This window comes from Vicugna pacos, chromosome 22, assembly GCF_048564905.1.
Source record: "Vicugna pacos chromosome 22, VicPac4, whole genome shotgun sequence".
NCBI lineage: Eukaryota > Metazoa > Chordata > Mammalia > Artiodactyla > Camelidae > Vicugna > Vicugna pacos.
This window is the reverse complement of record NC_133008.1, coordinates 28618603-28640777: the sequence shown is the minus strand read 5'-3', so window position 1 is coordinate 28640777 and position 22175 is coordinate 28618603. Positions and strand designations below refer to the sequence as shown.

The window sequence follows — 22175 nt, the reverse complement described above, 5'->3', positions numbered from 1 at the left end:
CCCACGACTCCAAGGCAGTGGAGCCCAAGGCTGTCTCATCAGAGCCGGTGTGACCACAACACTCTTAACCAGGCACCCAACCTGCCAGGTGCCCGAGGACCATGTTGTCGGGGAACCACACACCCCACAGCCAGCAAGGAGGCGACTGAGAGCCCAGCCCGGGAGGCCCTGGTTCGTCCACCTGCAGACCTTCTCCTCCTTTCACAGCAAGTTCTCCTCTCTCCCTTCGAATGAACACCCTAAACTGACACTTTCAGGACAGTGCACGCCTTTGTCTCTCCTCTCCTTGACAGCCTTTGGAGTACGCGGCCTCACCTCCACCTCCACCACCGGGCTTTGCAAGGACCCCACCCACTTGACAGAAATACAGATCCTCAGCCACTGAAGGAGCCTCTATTTCTGTGCAGTTCAATGGCTGACAGCACACAATGCTGAGGGGCCTGGCAACCGCAACCACCTGCCCAGGGCCGGCCTCTCATCGCCGGGTACACTGGGGAAGCAGCTCCAGTCACTGCTGGGCGTGTGTGGGCCTCACGTGAGGAGCAACAGAACTCCGGTGACCTCGGCAGAGGGGCTGCACAGAAAGCAGTTCTCTAGACTTACAGCACGGCCTGCTCCTCTGGCTCCTCCAGCATCGACATCCAGGGGCCATCTGCCACCAGATGGCAAAGGCAGCCCCACTGGGACCGAGAGCCCCCGTCCCATAGCCGACCTGGGTGGCTCCTGAGACCAGAGTGCGCGGCTCTGCCCTCGGCCCGGGGCTAGCCCTGAAGGCCCACAGCCCCAGAGGGTGAGAAAGTTCCCCACCAGTCAACCAGCTCTCTGGGCACCCCCACACTGGGAGGAAAGCACCCAGCAGAGACCACAGCGCAGCAGCCGGACCGGCCCTTCCCAAACTGCAAGCTGCACCTGCCCTCCCGACTTCTCTCCCTCGCCTCCTCCTCCTTCCCCGCCCCTCCAGTTTTTATGTGTTTAGATGATGCACACTGAGCCTTCATCTCCTCAGAGCAAAGAAAACATCTTTACGTGGGGAATGGAGGGGTCAGTCCTTTGGTCCTGGAGCATGAGAGGCCTATGGAAAACTGTCTGGGTGTCTGTCTCCCAAAGAAAAGTGACTATGAAACCTTTGGGGGACATCCAGGAACACCTCTGGAAATACTTTGGAAAAGGTCTGGCAGCAAATATAAAGCAGAGAAGCAGAGCTGGTGGGAAGAAGTGCTGAGCCCCGCAGCCCCACCCCACTTCCTCGGTTCTTCTGGAACTCCTGGGCAAGTATCTATGTAAATCCCAGCACCTCCCTGTTCTGCTCCTGGACTCCATCAGCCATCACATGCTAGATTAGAATCGCACACTAATCTTCTGAACACAGCGAACTTAATCAAATGTTCTGCAATGAATAAATGATTGCTTTCACATTTTTTTAAAAGTTTATAGAAGTCTCAACTGAATTAAATGAACAGGAAATGATTGCTCCCCAGAGCCAAAGAAATCCAACCCACACTCCCTGTATGCACTGGGGAGGTGGACCTGGCCCCAACACACACACACATGCACGCACACTTGCACGCACGCACTCACTCTCACGCCCCTGGCCCAACTCCTCTGTCCCAGGCACCAGCTGGTACTGGGGCAAACGCTCAGTGACTCTGGGGTGTCTTGTTGCTCGGCCTGCACCTCCCTCGGCACAGTCCAGTCTGCGCCCCTGCTCCTCCATGACCAAGCATCCTATCCACACAAAGCACCTCACCACACTCCCCACAGGTCCCACCATGCGCTCCCAGCACTCTGCCCCCACACCAGGACTGCCAGCCACACAACTCACAATGGAGACCTAAGCTCTGCGAGCTGACACTTTAATCTGGCTTGTGTCACAATGACAAAACTGCAAAGCAGCAGCGTGCATCATCAGGGAACCCCACAGAGAGCCGTGGCTGCCTCCCCAAATGGCGCGGCTGAGCACGGCCTCACCAGTCCGGTTAAAAACCGGCTCCAGCACCTCACCACGCTGACAAACCAGTCTCTGGCCTCGTGCCCATTACTGCCCCACCCCCACCTTCATGGAGGAAGATGCTAATTAACCACAGCCAACAGGAAGCCAGGGATAACCAGAGACTAGTCAGTCATTCACAGCCGACCACACCCCAGCACAGACTCCGGACACCTGGGCCCCATCCAAAGCTGCCAGCTGCTGCCCGTGCACCCTGCCCTCAGGGTCTTGGGCGCCCGACCACATGTTGGGGAGACGTGCTCCAGGGAGTCCAAGGCGCCGCCAGCACCAAAGCTGCACAGCGCCAGGGCCATGCCGGAGCTGCCTGCCCGCCCGCGCGCGGCGCACTCACCCCGCCGGCCATCAGGAGCTTGTACCGGAACTCGATGGTGGGGTTGTTGAAGGTGAGCTTCTCGCAGCGCAGGTGGTTCACAGGCGGGTTGCCCTCCAGGTTCAGGAACAGGTCATAGGTGAAGCAAACTTTCCTTGGCTCCTCCTTAAACAAAGAAAACAAGGAAGTCGGTTCAGAGGGGCGGGCAGGAGGCTGCAGGGGCAGCCACAGGACAGGCGGACACGCGCCCCACGGCCGGCCCTGCCCCTCCCAGCTTTGCTCAGCTGCTGCTTCTCTCCCCTTGGACCCTCACCTGCTTCTCTGTGCCTGTCTCCTCATCCATCTGGTCACCCAAAGAAATAAACTTCCTATTTGCAGAGAACCCGGCAAAGCAGGCTCCACAAGGGAAATGAAGATCACTGAGAACCATGTTCTCAGACGTTAGTGAAGTGGCCCCGCCAGCGATGTGTGCAGCCCCATGCAAACGTTTCCCCAAACCCCCGCCCCGCAATCCTCATGGTTCTCGGCCAACAGAAGGCACGCAGCTGCTTTCCGTGACAATGCTGAGAGCTGACCCCAGGGTCAGAGGCCTCAACCCCCAGGGAAATTTCTCCAAAGACATACAAGTGGCCAATAAGTACACAAAAAGATGCCACTAGGGAAATACAAATCAAAACCACAAAATACTGCCTCACACCCACTAGGATGTCAATTATTTTAAAAAAGGAAAATAACAAGCATTAGCAAGGATGGGGAGAAACCAGAATCCTTGTGCACTGCCAGCAGGACTGTAAAACGGCGGCCCCTCTGGAAGACTGCATGAGAATTTCTCAAAATGTTACAGAGTAACTATGTGACCCATATGTCTCCCCGGACACAGACCCAAGAGAAATGAAAATACACAGTCACGTAAAACCTTGCACACCTATGTCCACAGCAGCATTATTCACAACAGTCAGACAGTGGAAACAACCCAAGTGTCCTCCAACAGGTGAGTGGATACACATCCTGGTCCACTGTGGTCCATCCACGCAAAAGAGTGTTACCAGTCATAAAAAGGAGTGTCACTGACACACGTCACAACACAGATGACCTTCAAAGCACGATGCTCAGTGAGAGAAGCCAGCTACAAAGGCCACAGAGTGTGTGACTCCATTTACATGAAGCGTCCAGAACAGGCACACCCACAGAGACAGAGCGGCTTCGTGGCTGGCAGGGGCTGGGAGGGGAATATGGAAACTGACTGCTAATGTGGACGAGGTCTGTTTCTGGAATGATGAGAATGTTCTGAACTAGAAAACTGAGACGACTGCACAACACTCTGAATGTGAACACACTAAAACCCACCAAAGCCATGTGCTTTAAAGGGGTGAACTTTCTGATATGTGAGTTATACCCCAATTTTTAAAAATGCCATCCACAGGAGAGAAAAGGCTAGGAGACAAGAGCCAGTGGAGGTTTCCCAGCAGTTCAGAGGAGACAGGTCGGCCAGGGTGGGGAGGTGGGCAGGGCTGCCGAGCCCTCACGCTGGCATTTCCCGGGCTCCCTTCTCTTCCCCCTTCCTCCCCGCACCCTGGCTGCGCCTGCCTTCCTCCTGCTGCAGCAAAGCTGGGGCCCCAGCCAGCCACATGCCCGCTTCTGAACAAAGGGGACAGGAGCGAGGTCCTGCAGCTGCACTTGGATGACTCTGGCCCCTCGTTCAGGGCACAAAGGTAGAAGGTGAGCCTGCCGTATGGAAGAGCTGCAGGCCCTGCCCTCCTCGGAGAAGACAAGTTGGCAGGCCTTCCGAGCCACTGCCGGCTGGTGAGGCGACACCGGCCTGGCCCCTCCCCCAGTGGCCCCTGGCCTCAGGAAGACGGGTTTCTACCCCAGCCCACCTACACTGGACTTGGAAATCGGTCCCCTTGTCCGATTGTGGACTTGTGTCCTAGTCTGGGGTGATGAGATAGGTGAGGTCAGCCCAGGGAGAGCTTTCCTTCCCAAGTCAAAAATCAAAAACAAAAGTGTGAGGAGAAAGTCTCAGTCTTCCTGCCTTACTGAGACGCGACGCCTGTTGGCCAGCATCAACCCTGGGACAAGCGCTGGGGAAGCCCAACACCTTAGGAGGGCAGCTCTGGCTCCACGAGCCGCTGCCCCAAGGCCACAAGCCAGCTGCCTCCCACTTCCAGTGAAGGAAGAGAAGGCGACTCCCGTGGTAAGTCACACCCCTAAATGCGACCAGCGCCCCGCCCCGTGCCCGCCCTCATGTGTGGAGGCACTCGTCACAGTGGGCGTGTGTCCCCTTGGAGGTAGGGGCTGTGGGTATCCTGTCCTGTGCTCCGGCAGGTGCTGGTCTAGGGAGGCGCTCCGTATTTGCCACGAGAATGAAATGGGAGGACTGAGAAGGGCCTGACCCAACAGCGAGGATGGGAGGGGGCCAGTAAGGCCCCCTGGAGGCTGTGACAGGCTTGGAGAACAGCGGTTAAGAGTCGCTGAAGCCAAGCCAGGAAGGGTGAGGGGGTGAGGAGAAGTGGCACAGGCCACAGCGTCCTCTCCAGGTACCCCGAGAGTCTACGGGGCTGCAGCTGGAAGGGGAGGGTGGACAGCGGTGGCGGCAGGGGACCCAGAGAGAAGAGCCTTGGCTGCCACTGGGAGGGGCGGCTGAGGCTCAGCAAGAGCAAGCCCAGATCTGAATCCCAGGAAACGAACACCCTCTGGCTGGCGGCAAGTTCAGACTGGGAGCAGGGCTTGAAACTGGCAAATAGAGGGGGTAGAGGGATGGAGCACTTGCCCTGCTTCCCAGTAGGTAAGCACACAGAAGATAAGAGGGGTGAATGGCACAAATGGATTCCGGCCAGTATGTGAAGAAGGAATGAGGTGATCCCGATACGTGACTCCTGACAGGTCGGTAATCGAGGCGCTGTCTGTGAACTCTGCCAGCATCACGAGCACAGACATCAGAGACCCACGTGCCACCTTCCCAGCAAGATCTCACCTCCGGATGCAAGTTCAAATGCTGAGGGAAGACACCAGTGGAGGACTGGGCTCCATACAGACACCACAGGGACAAAAGAGGCAACAAGCCAGATGGCACCAAACAACATCTGGCCATGGGACACACGGCACAGCTTCTTCAACAGATAAATTGCAAAGAAAAGAAAGAGACTGCAGATGGAAAATCTATACATTCAAAGAGACTTAAGAGACAAACCCCTGAATCACACTGTACGGGTCTAATCTAGACCCTGATTCAGACAGAAGATCCTTAAACACCTGCCTGGAGATCAAGGAACTATTAATTTGTAGGCGTGACACTAGAACTGTTATACTATTAAAAAGGAATTCTTATTTTTTAAAGACACATTCTGAGACACTGACACATGAAACAATATCTGGGATTTGCTCCAGCATGACCCCCACGGAGGAGCACTGTGCTTGAGACGGGCTACGCATGGCTGGATGTGTCAATGGCGGGAACTGGGTGATGGCTACCAGGGGCTTGTTCCATCACCCCACCCACTCCTGCAGGTGCTTCAGACCTTCCCCATCACCTTCTGAGTGGACACAGGGCGGCGAGGCTGCAGGCTAGGAGGAGGTGCTCAGCTAAGGGCATGTCTCAGCGGGGGCCAGCTGGCAGGCAGCTGGACACCCAGTGACCCCCTTGTAGAGCACAGGGTTCAGCTGGGCCTGGGGCCCTCTCAGTGGACAGGGCCTGCCCTCCTGAGCCTCGTCCTCCTCGCCTGCAATGACATGGGGAAGGTGAGATAACACCACCACAGTGCTCAGCTTGGAGCCATCAGGAAACAGGGACTGCTGTCTTCACCAGGAAGAGATCAAGGCGAGGCCTGAGGGCACGTAGAGACGCAGGACCACAGCCACAGGACTCCCCGGGCAAGGATGGGGGCTCACAGGGATGTTCCTCAGCTCCACCCACTGCCAAACTCGGGTGCCAGAGCTCAGAACCAGACCCTCCTCCTGTCTCCACCCTCTCTGGGTGACCCCTACACACAGAATGGTGGTGTAGCGCCAAGTCAGTTCCAGCCACTCCCCCTGCCTGCTCTCCACCCCACCCCTGCCCCACTCCTCAGCCAGCCCCTCCTCATCTCCTCCAGACCCTTCACCACCCCAAGCCACCCAGCTGCTTCAACCCATGGAGTTTAAACTGGCTCATGGCTCATCCCCAACCCACTCCTTTAAAATCCACCAAAGGCTTCCCTCCAAGAGCCTTATCTACCATTATCCCCCATCACAGCACTGGTCACCATCCGCAGGACAGATGTCTGTTTTCTGTCCACCTACTCCACTGACAAAGGGATGCCTTTTGTTCCTATGGGGCAGCACTGAGCAAACACCCATGTCTGCTGAATGCACCTACATATCTGTCTGTCCTGACATCAGAACAGAAACGTGATGGCTGCCTGCCATGTGTTCACAGCCAAGGAAGGGTCTCTACGCTCAGGAAGCCTTCAGGGCAGCAGTGCTAATGACATGACACCGACTGGACTTTACCAGAACTCTGGGGCATCACCGCCACCAGGCACTTTTCCAAGCACCTAATATGAGTGCTTCATGGCCCGAACCATGGGCGCTCTTACTGCCCCCATTTCACAGATGAAGAAACTGAAACAGAAGCAGGTAACATGCCCGGTGCCACAAGGCTGGCCAGCAGTGAGCCAGGACTCACTCCAGGCAGGTGGTGTTCTCTGGAACCCCTGGCTCTTGGAGCGGTTTCTCACACTTACAAAAACGAAACCGGGCAATGCACTGGCCCGGGTGCACTGCGTGGTCTTCACGAAGAACTCGGTGGAGTTACATGTACTGACGCGGGACGGTCCACAGACATTTAGTTGAAAATTGTGTCTCTCTCTCTTCCCCTCCCTCCCTCTCTCACACACATACACACAGAAAAAAATGTGGTTTCTGGAAGGTTATTTATAGTGGTTACTTCAAGGAAGTAGGCTGGAGCGAGGACCTCAATTCCCTGCAACATATATCACCTGTGTAGTCAGAAGTAACAAAAAATGTTTTAAAGTGCAACGTGGGCTGAACACTGCAGGCTGTGGGGTCTGAGACCCCACAGATGCCGAAGCAGCTCTGCCGCCATCGTGCTGTGTGACCCCGGGCCTGTCACCCTGCCCCTCTGGGCCTCAGTGAGAGGAGGAAACGAAACCCCAGGGTGCTGCATGCACAAAGAAGGTGGGAGAAAAGGCAGTGATTCTGGCGGGCGGCTGGGCCTCGCGGGAAGACCCGACACTGCCAAGCTGTCGCCAACAGCCAGAGGCAAGCCTCCGAGCCGCTCGCCAGGAACGGGCTGTGCCTGGAGGCCAGAAGTGCAAGGGAGACTTTGCTTCTGGACCTTTGAATTCCGAACACAGTGGTGCACTCCCACTGAGGGTACTCAGACAAAACCAGGTGGCAGCGGACTGACTCTGGAGTGCAGCCGGCTTCTGCACTTGCTGGGTGACACCAAGCAGGTCACACTGCCAGGTCTTGCCTTAGCTTTCTCACCTGTGAAATGGAGTAACAGACCCACCACAGACAAGCGCTCGGAAACACTGGTCATCATTACACTTGGACACGGTTAAGCTCCAAGTCATGCTGCCCGTGGAGGGAGGAAAGCAAAACCGTGAGCAGGAGGGAGCCCACTGCTCCACAGTAAAGCCCTACTTACATGTGAATGTAAAACCCACCGGGAAATGGTCCGCAACAGACAGACACACCACCCTCACCCCTAGAAAGAGCAAAACACTAAGGGACAGAGGGATGGCAAGGGAAGAATTTCAGCTTTTTTTAACTCTGCATGTGTCACTATTATCTGAATTTTTGATACCCTGAATATATCCATGCATCGATGAACAATGAAAAATTAAACCAAGGTAGGAGAAGAGCAAACACTACAATTTAAAGAGCTTCGAACGGAAACAAATATTTTTATGCTTAAAGTTAGCTTCTATTATCTGGAGCCCTAACTTAATGATCTGTCCCCAGTCTAACACCAAAAAGGGTTAGAGAGGAACCCAAAACATGAACACACATGTAAACTGGCAATTTGACAAAGAAATTTGGGACAAAACAGACAAAAAAGAAGAAAGGACCAGGCTTCCTAGGATGAACCTATGAGCACCTGGGGCAAAGGGGAACCCTGAGTCACTCTGGGGGGCGATATGCCTCAGTTACACAAGCGGGGTCGGGCTGCGCCTCTTCCCTCCCACATTAGTTCTTTCGAGGCACTTCTCTCCCAGGCTCCACACCGCCCTATAGGAAATGCAGATGCATCTGGGTCCCCCATGGAGGAAGAGAAAGATGCTACAGGGAAAGAAGACTAACTGGGCGGCACAGATGGCCAGCATCCATGTGGCTTGTCACAACTCGCAGCCCCTGACCTTCCCCGGGGTCCCCTCACACAATGCCCTCTCTGTTCCGGCTCCCCAGCAATCCAGCAGTGAGGCCGGCCCCCTTGCCGCCTCAACCAGCAATTGTCCCTGGCACAGAGCAGCCGCTCCAGAGGGCTGCCCACCTCCTGAACTCTGCAAAGCCCCAGGGAGCCCGGGAGCCCAGGGAGTGTGCAGGGTGGGCAGTCCCTCCACCAGCCCATAGGGTGAGGGCAAGGGGAGGAGATGTGCTGAACCCCAAGGGTCTGGGTTCTCTGCTTAACCACTCAGCACTGCTCTCCCCTGCCGAGTCATAATTTAAACTGAGGGCAAGTGGGGAAAGCCAGCTGGGCAGCCCAAGGCCACCTCCACTCAGGATCTGGAGGCCCCGGCACGCCCACAACACGTTGCCAGTCCTGCCACACTGCCTACGTCACTGTCTCCCCAACACACGGACATGTCCAAGAAGATGCCTCTGAGAGCTTCTGGCTTGGAAGCTGGCCTTACTTTAAAACAAAACAAAAAGCAAAAAAAAACCTTTCTGAATAAAGCCATGCATACTTCCCAGTAAAATGTACAAGACGCCCTTTCTGTGACTTCAGCTAATGGCATTTGAGAAAAGTCATGGAAAGTTAGTGATGGTTAGGGCTCATTGTCCAATAATAGCTCACTGTGGGGAGCGGGGGTAGAGGGCAGGGAGGATGTCTACTATTAGCAGAAAACAACCAAAATAAGCTTTTTCACATTTTCTGTTTCTGACAATCAGGCTGTCTCTTGAAGTCAGCACGCACCCTTGACGGGCTGCTCCTCCTCCTCTGAAGTGTGCTGTTACTATCGGTGCATCTCACAGCGCAGGGGCAGGGACCACAGGAAGCCACAAGGTCAAGGGCAGCTTCGGGGGAGTTTCTGCACCCACACTCCAAATGGCCCCAGCTGAGGGGCCGGCATTCACTCCCCAGCAAATGTCCGCAGGACAAGGAGGGGGCTGCCAGCCCAATGTGGATGTGGGAAATGATGGTGCAGGTTTCTTTGCACGCGCACAACCTCTCGTCTCCATCCTACGATTAATCCTCTCCTGATCTCACCAATCACTCCAAGCCTGAGACTCAGGACTAGGGGGCCACTAGCTCCAATTTGAAAAGGAAAAAAGTTGAGATAGGTCAGCTCCCCGGCACCTGCTCAAGCTGAAACCAAGCCACCAAGCCACACTCTCACATGGACACTTCAGGGCCCCCTTGCCCCTGGACACCGACCCTGCTTTCCCAGGGCACGGATAAGTGCTTCCTGTATGGCGGCCACTGAACTAGCCCCAGGAAAAGTGAGACCAGGTCTGCCTGGTGACGGGGCGCGCTACCACAGAACAATCTGGGACAGGCATGAGGCAGGCGCCTTGCCAGGATTCTGAAGCCAAGGCCGCAAGATCTCATGGCCAAAGAGGCAGATGAGCCCAGAGGGGTCGGAGGGATCAACCCTTCCCTGAGGATCTCACAGCACACCCACTTGCTACACACAGGTCTGAGACGTCATTTTATAGAGCACATGTGATCACACACAGCCCCACTGAACGTCTCCTCCTACCCGTGGCCTCCTTTCTGAACCCAGATGTCCCTGACCTGCAAGCCTCTGCCACTCACCAGGAAGGCTGCCTTCCCGTCCTCTCTGCCCGGCTGACACAGACTCACCCTGAGTCAAGAGTAAGCCTCTCTTCCTAAGGGAAACCTTTCCCAGCACCACCCCCCTTCCAAGGGCAGCCCTGTAGCCCGGGCAGTGGCCGCGCCTCCACTGCAGGGCACTGATGGCTTGTTCTGGTGCCACCAGCCTTGTTACTGCTTGTTCAGCACCTCGCTCTGTCGGTCTGGGGGCTCCATGAGACGAGGGACCGGATCCACTTGGATCCTCACTGTGTCCTAGACTCAGTAAATACCTGCTGCACGAATATATCAATGAAACTGAAGCCAAGAAGGAGAAAAAAAAAAAAACAGGAGAAAAACAATTTCCCCTTCTCACTGTAAATAAATACATTTTTCTAAAAACCCTCAACTGCAAAGAATAAATGAGAATGGCATCCCCTACTAGATACCATCTTCCTACAGGACGTTTCCTTCTGCCTCTTTTAACAGCTGTTTCAGAGCACACTGCCAGTGGGTGGGCTGAAAAAACAAACTCACGGGGTTTTAGATTCCTTTTGCCAAACCCAAAGCACAATCCAAAAATGACAAAAACAATGGTAAACTCGACTGTCAAAATGTAAAACTTTTGCTGGGCAAAAGACACTGTTAAGAGAATGAACAGACAAGAAACAGATTCGGAAAAAATATTCTCAAATCATACACTGCATAAAGAACTTGTATCCAGAGTATATAAAGAACTATTCAAAATCAAAAGAAAACAAATTAAAATCCCTTCTCTCCCTTCCTTTCTTTCCTCTATCCCTTTTTTATCCTTTCTCTTTCTTACAAATCCATAAATAAATAAAAAGAAAAAGAAAAAGAAAAAGACAAAGACAAAGAAAACAATTGACACAATTTTAAAAAAAAAGGCAAAAATTCTGAATAGTCACTTTTCCAAAGAAAATAGATGAGTTGCAAATTAAGACAGGAAAGATGCTCAGTGTCATCAGGGAAATGCAAATCAAAACCTAATGAGACACACTTCACAGCCACCAGCACAGCTATCATCAGAGACAGAGAGTGTGGACCAGGATGTGGAGGAACTGGAACCCCCAGATGTGGCTGGCTGGAATGCAAAACGGTGCAGCCACTGTGGAAAACAGTTTGGCAGTTACTCAAAAAGTTAAACACAAGATTACTGAAAGACCCAGCAACTCTATCTTTAGGCAAATGCCCAAGAGGAATGAAACACAATGTGCACAAAAACACTTGTACACAAAGTAGCTAATAGGTGGAAACAACCCAAATGCCCTTCAACTGATGAATGGATACACAAGATGCAGTCCAGTCTGAATGGAATATACTGAGACATAAAAAGGAATGAAGCACTGACATCTGCTACAATGTGGACGAACCCTGAAACATTACACTAAATAAAAGCAGCCAGACACAAAAGGCCAGAGTGTATGAATCCACGGATGGGAAACGTCCCAGAACAGGCAAATCTGAGAGTGGGTTTGTGGTTGCCAGGGGCTGGAGGAGGGGGAATGGACTACTAAGGGCCGGGGTTTCTTTTTGGAGTAATGGAAATGTTCTAGAATTAGTGGTGACTGATACTAAAAAGCACTGAAATGATACACTTTAAATGGATGAATTACATGGTATTTAAATTATATCTCAATAAACCTAATTAAAAAAAAAAGAGATACCACTACTCACCCATTAGAAAAGCAAAAAGAAGCAACAGACCTTACCAAGTGCCAGCAAGAACGCAGAGCAGCAAGGAGCCACCTCTGCTGGTGAGGGTGCTCAGCGGCAGCCACCTCAGCCTGCGGTGGGTAGTTTCTTGTGCTGTTAAACACACCTGAACTGTAACACCCAGCAATCCCACTCCTGGCTGTTCACGCAAGGGAAAGGAAAACACATGCACACGACAACCTGCCTGCAAGTGTAAAGCAACTTTATCCAGAATCACCAAAAACTAGAAGCAACTCAGATATCCTTCAACCAAAAAAAGGATAAACAAATGCAGGATTATCCACACAATAAAAAGGAATGAGCTATTCATTCATTCAACAATGTGGATGAATCTTAAGTGCATTTTGCTATAGTGAAAGAAACCAGACACAAAGGGCTACATGTTGTATCGGTCTATTTATATGACATTCTGGAAAAGGCAAAACTGTAAGGATGGAAAACAGATGAGTTTTTTCAAGAGACAGGGTAGGGAGAGGCGCCAACTTCAAAGGGACAGTATGAGGGGACTTGGGGAGAACGAGACTCTCCTGTGCAGTGCTCTCGTGATGGATGAGTGACTCTGCCAGTCAAAGCCCAGAACAAATTTCACTGAAGACAAACTAAAATGATGATGATAATAATGACCAGATGAGCGGGGGAAGGGAGCCCAAGATGGAGCATGGATGAGGACTGATGAAACTGACTGTACTCCAAATGTACAGCCCAGCCACCAACAAAGATGGAGGAAAAGAGCTGCCACAGGTAACCCTGTAGGGCAGCACTGTACCTGGTACCGGAACTGCATGCAGACACCGTAAATTCACCTCTCACAGGAATACTGGTTGGAGATCCTAAAACTACTTTTCAGATATACTGAGATTAAAACAGGTAACCAAATATACTGCAGGTAAGGCAAACCATGTTTCTCCCTTCAGAGAAGAAGTTAAAATAAGAAAGAGGCGGGGGTGCTAGAATGAACTCAGTGGTGCTGGACTGGAGTTGGAGACACTGCACAAACTGATGTTTATTTTGATGCATATACAGACAGACAGATACGGGGATAAACACAGGCAGGGGTGGTTAGTATATATGCATATATTTCCCAGATCTGTCATATGAGGGGCCTAAGAGCAGTGACACCCCAGGAGAAGTGCTCCTAGAGCTTGGTTTTTAAATACCTTTCTCCAGTAAAAAGTCAACACCCATTTGTGATAAAAACACTCAACAAAACGGAAGCCATATATGAAAAGCCCACAGCAAACGTCACACTCAATCATGAAAGACTCAAAGTCTTCCCTCTAAGATCAGGAATAAGGCAAGGTGGCCTGTTTTCACCACTTTTATACAACATACAGGAAGTCATAGACAGAGCATTAGGGGAAAAAAAAGGTGGGGGGGAGGCATCCAAATTGGAAAGGAAGAAGTAAAATTATCTCTGATGGCAGATGATATAATCTTATATGTAGAAAATCCTACATTACACACACACACACACACACACACACACCTGTTAGAATAAATGAATTAGCAAAGTTACAAGATATAAAATCAACACACACAAAAATTAACTGCAAGTCTACACACTAACAATGAACAATGTGAAAAGGAAATTAAGGAAACAATTCCACTTATAATAGCATCGAAAAGAATAAAATAATTCGAGGTTAACCAAGGAAGTAAAGATGTGCACAATGAAAATGTATAAAACATGGCTGAAAGAAATTAAAGACATGAATGAACAAATATTGCATGTTCATGAATTAAGAAGACTTCATATTGTTAAAATGTCAATATTACCCAAAGTGATCCAGGGACTAATGCAATCCCTATCAAAATTCCATGACTTTTTTTTTCCAAATAGAAAAATCTACCCCAAAATTCATATGGAATCTCAAGAGACCTCAAATAACCAAAACAATCCTGAAAAGTAAGAATAAACTTGGAAAACTCACATTTCCTGACTTCAAAACTTACTACAGAACAGAATAGAGAGCCCAGAAATAAACCCACACACTTGTGGTCAACTGATTTAAACAAAGGAGGCAAGAATATTCAATGGAGAAAAGAGAGCCTCTTCAATAAGTGGTGCTAGGAAAACTGAACAGCTACAAGTGAAAGAATGAAATTAGAACATTCTTTAACAGCATATACAAAACTAAACTCAAAATGGATTAAAGACGTAAATGTAAGACCATGAACCATAAAACTCCTAAGGGAAAGCTTAGGCAGAGCTCTTTGATACAAATGTTAGCAATATTTTTTTGGATCTGTCTCCTAAACCAAAGGAAATAAAAGCAAAAATAAACAAGTGAGATCTAATTACTTAAAAGCTTTTGCATAGCAAAGGAAACCACTGACAAAATGAAAAGATAATCTACTGAATAAGAGAAAACATTTGCAAATGACATGACCAATAAGGGATTAATACCCAAAATATATAAACAGCTCATACAACCCAACATCAGAAAAAAAAAAAACCTCAGTAAAAAAATGGACAGAAGACTGAACAGACATTTTCCAAAGGGGACATTCAGATGGCCAACAGTCACATGAAAAGATGCTCAACAATGTTAATCATAAAAGAAATGCAAGTTAAAACCACAATGAGACAGCACCTCACACCTCTAAATGGGCTCAGAATAGCTATCATCAAAAAAAAAAAACAACCCACAAATAACAAACGCCGACAAACATACAGAGAAAACGGAACCCTTGTACACTGTTGGTGGGGATGTAAACTGCTGCAGCCACTGTGGAAAACAGTAAGGAGGTTCCTCAAAAATACTAAAAGTAGAACTACTGTATGACCCAGCAATTCCATCCTGGATATATAACTGAAAAAAAAAAAACAAAAACACTTATTTGAAAAGATACATGCACCCCAATGCTTGTGTAAATAATGTAAGGCATTATTTACAATTGCCAAGATATGGAAGCTACCTAAGTAATCATCAACAAAGGAATGGATAAAGAAAGTGCGGTGTGTACACACACACACACACACACACACTGGAATACTACTCAACCATAAAAAGAACAAAAGTTTGCTGTTTGGGACAACATGGATGGACTTGGAGGGTACTACGCTAAGTGAAATAAGTCAGAGAAAGACAAACACAGTTAAGATATGTGGAATCTAAAAAATAAAATAAACCAGTGAACAAAACAAAAAGGAAACAGAATCACAGATATTGAGAACAAACTAGCAGTAACCAGTGGGAAAAGGGAAGGGGGGGCAAGATAGGTGTAGGGGATTAAGAGGTATAAACTATTATGTGTAATAAGTGACAAGGATATATTGTATAGCACAGGGAACATAGCCAATATTTTAAACAGAGTATTATGTTTAAAAATTGTGATCACTATGTTGTACACTTGTAATATATAATATTGTACACCAACTATACTTGAATTTTTTTTAAAAATTAAAAACTTATTACAAAGCTATGGTAATTAAAACAGTGTGAAACTGGGCATAAAGATAGACATACAGACCAACGGAAAAGACAAGAAAGTCCAGAAATAAACCCTCATATACATGGTCAGATAATTTTCAACAAGGGCATCAAGGTCATTCAATAGGAAAAGGACAATCTTCTCAACAAATGGTACTGAGAAAAGTGGATATCCACATCCTAAAGAATGAAACTTGACCCTTACCTAATACCATATCCAAAAATTAACTCCAAAGGGATGAAACACCTAAATATAAGAGCCAAACCTATAAAATTCTTAGAAGAGAAGAGAGGGCAAAAGCTTCACAACACTTGGTTTGATAATGATTTCTTGGATATGACACTAAATGTGCAGGCAAGAAAAGGAAAAATAGACACATTGGACTTCATGAAAATTCATAACTTTTATGCATCAAAGTACATGACCAACATAGTAAAAAGGCAACACACAGAATGGGAGAAAATATTTACAAATCAGGTATCTGATAAGGAATTAATACCCAAAATATATAAAGAACTCCTAAAACTCAACAACAAAACCCAATTCAAAAACAAGCAAAGGACTCAAATAGATATTTTCCTAAAGAAGGTATACAAATACCCAACAGGCACATTAGAAGACACTCAACATCACTAATCATTAGAGAAATCAAATCCAAATCATAAGGAGACACCACCTCAAACTCTTTATTATGGATACTATCCAAGAAAGGAGAAAGCAACAGGTGTTGACAAGGACATGGAGAAACCAGAACCCTTGGGTGGTGAGAATGTAAAATGGTCCAGCTGCTGTGGAAAACAGCATGGTGAGTCCTGAAGAAAACTAAAATAGATTTACTATATAATCCAGCAATTCCACTTCTGGGTATATATCCCAAAGAATTGAAAGCAGGGTCTCAAGGAGGTATTTGCACACTCGTATTCATAGTAGCATTATTCTCAGTAGCTAAAACGTGGAGGCAACCCAAGTGCCCATGGATAAATGGATAAGCAAAATGTGGTCTATCCATACAACGGAATATTGTTCAGACTTAAAAAGGAATGAAACGCTGACATACACTACAACGTGGATGAACCTTGAAAACGTTATGCTCAGTGAAGTAAGCCTAATACAAAGGACAAGTATTGTATGATTCTACTTACATGCAACATCTGTAATAGATAAGTTCATACAGACAGAAAGCTGAACAGGGGGCACCAGGGGTTGAGGGCAGGAGAGATTATTATTTAATTGGTACAGTTTTACTTGGGATAAACAAAAAGTTCTGGAAACAGATAGTAGTGATGGCTGCACAACATTGTGCATATTCTTAATGCCACTAAATTGTACATTTTAAAATGGCTAAAATGATAAATATGTTAGACACACATATATAGCACATACTACAAATGACAAAATCAATAAACTGAACTTCATCAAAATCAGGACACTATGTTGACTCTGTGCAGGACACTAAGAGATTAAGAGATTGAAAAGACAAGCCATAGATGAAGAAAATATCTACAAAGTGAAGGTGTTATAAAAGACTGATATCCAGAAACATAAAGAACTCTTAAAAACTCAATAATAAGAAAACAGACATCTCAAATTTGAAAAAATGGTCACTTTGAATAGGCACCTCATCAAAGAAGATAGAAAGGCAAATAAGCATATGAAAACATGCTCAAAGCCTTAAGTCATTAGGGAAAAGTCCAGAACCAGATGGTTTCACTGGTAAACTCTACCAAATATTCAAAGAATTAACACACATTCTACTCAAACTCTTCCAAAAACAGGAGAGGAAAGAATACTTCCTAACACATTCTATGAAACCAGTATTATCCTGATACCAAAATCAGACAAAAATACCACAAGAAAACAAATTACAGACCAAAATCCTTGTGAATATAATATTCTCAAAAATATACTAGCAAACCAAATCCAGTAGCACATATAAAAGATTACACATATAACCAAGTGGGATTTGTCCCAGGAATGCAAGGATGGTTCAACCAATGTAATACACCACATTTATAAAATAAAGGGGGAAAACCCACATGATTATCTCAACAGAGGCAGAAAAAGTGTTTAAAAAAATGTAATACCCTTTTATTAAAAAATTCAGTAAACTAGGGATAAAAGAGGGTTTCCTTAACCTGATAAAGGGCATTTATGAAAAACTCACTGCTAACATCATACTCAATGGTAAAAGACTGAAAAATTTTCCCTAAGATCAGGAACAAGACAGGAAAGACTACCTTCATCATTACTATTCAACATTGTACTGAAGTCCTAGCCAGAGCAATGAGGCAAGAAAAAGAAAAAAAAAAAAAAGGCATCCAAATTGGAAAGAAAAAAAGTAAATTATTTCCATTTGCAGATGATATCTTTAATGTAGAAAATCCCCAAAAACCCATAAAACATTACTAAAGATAATAAACAGATTCAGTAAAAGTGCAGGGTACAAGATCAACACACACACAAATCAGTTATGTTCCTATATACCAGTAATGAACATTCTGAAAGGAAATTAAGAAAACAATTCCACTCACAGTAGCATGCAACAGAATAAAATACATGGGAATAAATTTAGCTAAGAAAGTAAAAGACTTCTACACTGAAAAATACAAAACACTTCTGAAAGAAATTAAAGAAGACCTAATTAAGTGGAAAGGCATCCGTGTTCATGGGTTGGAAGATTTCAGTATTAAGATAGTTAGTATCTCCAAAGTACTTACAGATTCAACGCAGTCCCTACCAAAATTCCAGTGGCCTTTGGCAAATATAGAAAAGTCAAACATCAAATTCATACGTAATCCCAAGAGGACTACAACAACCAAAACTATGTTAAGAAACAAATAAGTCCCCCCCACAAAGTTGGAGGACTCAAATCTCCTGATTTCAAAACTTCCTATAAAATGACAGTAATCAATACAGTATGGTACTAGAATAAAAATAGACATAAAGACCAATGGAATAGAACAGAGATAGTCCAGGGGGTGGGGGGTGGGGAGGGACAGACTGAGATTTCAAAATGTAGAATAGATAAACAAGATTATACTGTATAGCACAGGGAAATATATACAAGAGCTTGTGGTAGCTCACAGAAAAAAAATGTGACAATGAATATATGTATGTTCATGTATAATTGAAAAATTGTGCTCTAAACTGAGATTTGACACAACATTGTAAAATGACTATTACTGAATAAAAAAAAAGTTAAAAAAAAAGTTTAAAAAAAAAAAAAAAGAACTGAGATAGTCCAGAAATAAAACCAAATATCTGTGGCCAACTGACTTTCAATAAAGATGCTAACCACTCAATAGGGAAAGAAGAGTCTCCTCAATAAATGGTGCTGGGACAACTGAACAATCACATGCAGAAGAATGAAGCTGGACCCTGCCGCAGCCCACATAACAAAAATTAACTCAAAATGGATCACCTATCTAAATACAAGAACTAAAACTGTAAAACTAGTACAAGTAAACATAGGAGCAAATCTTCATGATCTCAGATTTGGCAACTGAGTCTGAGATTTGACACCACAAGTGTAACAGAAGAAAAAAAATAGATAAACTGAACTTTATAAACATTAAAATAAACTTTCATACATCAGAGGATATTACTGGAATATAATAAAACAGCCCCTAGGAGGGGGAAAATATTTGCGAGTCACACATCTGGTAAGAGTTTAATACCTAGAATACATTAAAAACTCTAACAACTCAACAACTAAAAGACAAAAACTCAATTAAAAAATGGGCAAAAGAGGTATACAGCCATTTCTCCAAAGAAGATATATAAATGGCCAACAGCACGTGAGATGTTCAGCATCACTGATCATCAAGGAAATGCGAATCTAAACCTCAGTGGGACACCACCTCACACCTACTAGGATGGCTACAGCAAAACAAAGAGCGATGGAAAGCGACAAGCACTGATGAGGATGGAGAGACAGGAACCCTCCTATGTTGCTGGCGGGAATATAAAATGCAGCCAATGCAGAAAACAGTTTGGCAGATCCTCGGCAAAGTTAAACACCAAATTACCACATGACCCAGCAATTCCACTCCTAGGCATATACCCCAAAGAACTAAAGGCGGGAACTCAAACACACGTGTCCAAGCACATTCTCAGCAGCAGGGGTCACGGCAGCGAGGAGGTAGAAACAGCCCAGATGTCTGCCAAGAGAGAAACAGGTACACGGGCTGTGGTCCAGCTGGTCGTCACTACTTGCACATTCCATGTTTTCATCTTCCTCTATTCACTAAAATTCACTTATAAACCCCAAATCAGTACTTGTGGCTCTCACATCCACTCACAGATACACGTGGAGTTGTGAAAGGCGAGCTGCCCGCACCCTCGTCTCCAGCTGCTCGGCCTTCTTCTGCAGTTCTCACACTAAACAGATGTCCTCCTCCCAGTGCCATTTTTACCGAATGTCTGTGCTTCTGCTATCTGAAATGGCCCCAAGCCCAGGGCTGAAATGCTGTCCAGGGTTCTTAAGTGCAAGGCTGTGATGTGCCTTACAAAGAAAACATGTCCGTTAGACAAGCTTTGTTCAGGCATGAATGATGGTGCTGTTGGCTGTGAGCTCAATGTTAATGAATCAACAATGTACAGTAAATAAGGAGTCTTCAAACAGAAGCACCCATGAAACAAAATTATGTATCACTGATTGACAAAAATGTGCCCCGCGGCTTGCGGGAACTTAACCCGTTAGTCCCCTTGTAGCAATGGTTCAGTCTCCACTAATTCAATGTTCAGGGTGACCCGACAGAACATAACTATTTCAGGTAATGAGAACTGACTGCACATCGTGTATGTCTTCACACAATGGAGCATCTCATTCAGCCATAAAAAAGGAGTGAAGCACTGATACTCACCACAACGTGGATGAACTTTGAAAACATATGCTAAGTGAATGCAGTCAGACACAAAGGGACACATATTGGATGATTCTTTTTGTATGAAATGTCTAAATTCATAGAAAGCAGATTAGAGGTTGCCAGAAGATGGGGGGAGGGGATGAAAAATCTGAAAGGAGAGCGTTGACATTAGGAATGCACTAAATGTCACTGAACTGTACACTAAAATGCTTCATTATACGCTATATGAATTTCACCTTAATAAAAATTTTATTTCACAATTGTGGTATCATAGAAAGAACTTGGTCTTTGTTCTGCTGAATTCCTGGCACAGATCTCCTAAAACCCCTGGAACTTCCTGAGTGAAGGGGTGATGGGAGTGCCCTTTGTTCTAATAGGGCAACTTTTGGCCTCCAGACAGCCTCACGATGGGGCTGGTACCCAGAAAGACCCAGTCTTGATTAAAAGTTCGGAACTTTCATCTCGCTCCTGACCTCCCACCTCTTGGTGGGGGAGGGGTGCTAGAGATTGACTTGATCAACAGTGGCCAATGATTTGACCATGCTGACATAATAAAGCCTCCGGAAGACATGTGAACGCAGAGTTTGGAGAGCTTCAGAGCACGTGAGTACAGAGGTGCCAAGAGGAGCAGGCATGGGAGCTCCACCCACCCCATGCCACGCCCCCTGCACCTCTCCCACCTGGCTGTCTGAACTGTATCCCACACAATAAACCCGTAACAGTAACTAAGTGCTTATCAGAGTTTTGTGAGTTGTTCCAGCAAATTATGGAACCCGAGGGGGGCGTGGGAATCCCCGATTCACAGCCGGGCTGTCAGAGGTGCAGGAGGCCCAGACTTATGACTGTCGTCTGAACAGGGAACAGACCCGTGGGGCCGAGCCCTTAACCTGTAGGGTCTGCGCTGACTCGAGCAGCTGGTGGCAGAACTGAACTGAACCGCTGGACACCCCGACAGCATGTGCAGAATCAGAGCCAGAGGAGCGGTGTCGGGAAAGACACTGCGCGCCCGGTGTCAGCAGCGGTGTGAGTGAAGAGCCCTACGACGCACAGCCTTTACCTTTACAGTCAGACGACCCTCCTTCTCCGCACTTTCTTTCTCCTTTAGGGGAAAGGAGTGGCTTATCTGTAGAGGCACATCCTGCCAGCAGGTCAAACGGGATGTGGCCTCAGATAAGTTCCAGCACCAAACACCACGTAAAACAGAACCTCTTCATTTCACAACCAGCACCACATCCAGAGTCAAGTGTGGCTAAAAACGCCTCACGCTCACACAAGAAAATGTCCCGCATCTGAGAAAGCGCCCTTTCTGCTCTGGGTACAGCCTGGACCCCCCAGGCCCAAGGGCCGCACAGGCTGCTGGCCGCACTGACCCCGCTCACCCAACTCGCTGGGACAAGGCAACACCACGTCAGCAGTGACAACAACAAACGCGCAGGAAACGCTCACTCCAGGCCGGGCGCGAGGCCCGTCTCTCCCAATCTTCCCACGGGCCCTGAGCAGCAGATGCGACGAGGCACCCTTCTGGTGGACAGAGGAACCGGGGCCCAGAGAAGAGACCTAGCCACGGTCGCTCCCCTCTGCTCACCATGGCAAAGCTCAACTCACCTCCCCAACAGGTGAAAAGCTGTGGCTAAACACCCCCCCGCAGCCCTTGCCTACATCAGGGCAGAAAAGTCATCAGCAGATGGGCTCACGTTGGCCCCGCTTCACATGGCATCCCACACGTGGAGGAGCTGCTTCCGTAGTGACCCGGTACTCAAGGGTGCCTGTGTGACCATCACAGAACTTCCACAGGGACCCACGTTCAGACATTTGTAGAAGAACATGATACATAAA

At 47.4% G+C, this 22175-nt stretch overlaps 1 protein-coding gene across 4 annotated transcripts in view; it reads right to left on the bottom strand.

The window, feature by feature from the left end:
- MLLT1 (MLLT1 super elongation complex subunit) overlaps positions 1 to 22175 on the bottom strand; it is a 57110-nt gene that overhangs the window by 15261 nt on the left and 19674 nt on the right. For 3 of the 4 annotated variants that reach the window (XM_072947848.1, XM_072947847.1, XM_072947846.1), the window contains exon 4: positions 2340 to 2483. In XM_072947848.1, coding sequence (XP_072803949.1) covers positions 2340 to 2483 — 144 coding nt within the window. Of the gene's footprint in view, positions 1 to 603; positions 932 to 2339; positions 2484 to 22175 lie in introns of those variants that run through there. The other variant, XM_072947849.1, reaches the window with a different exon arrangement.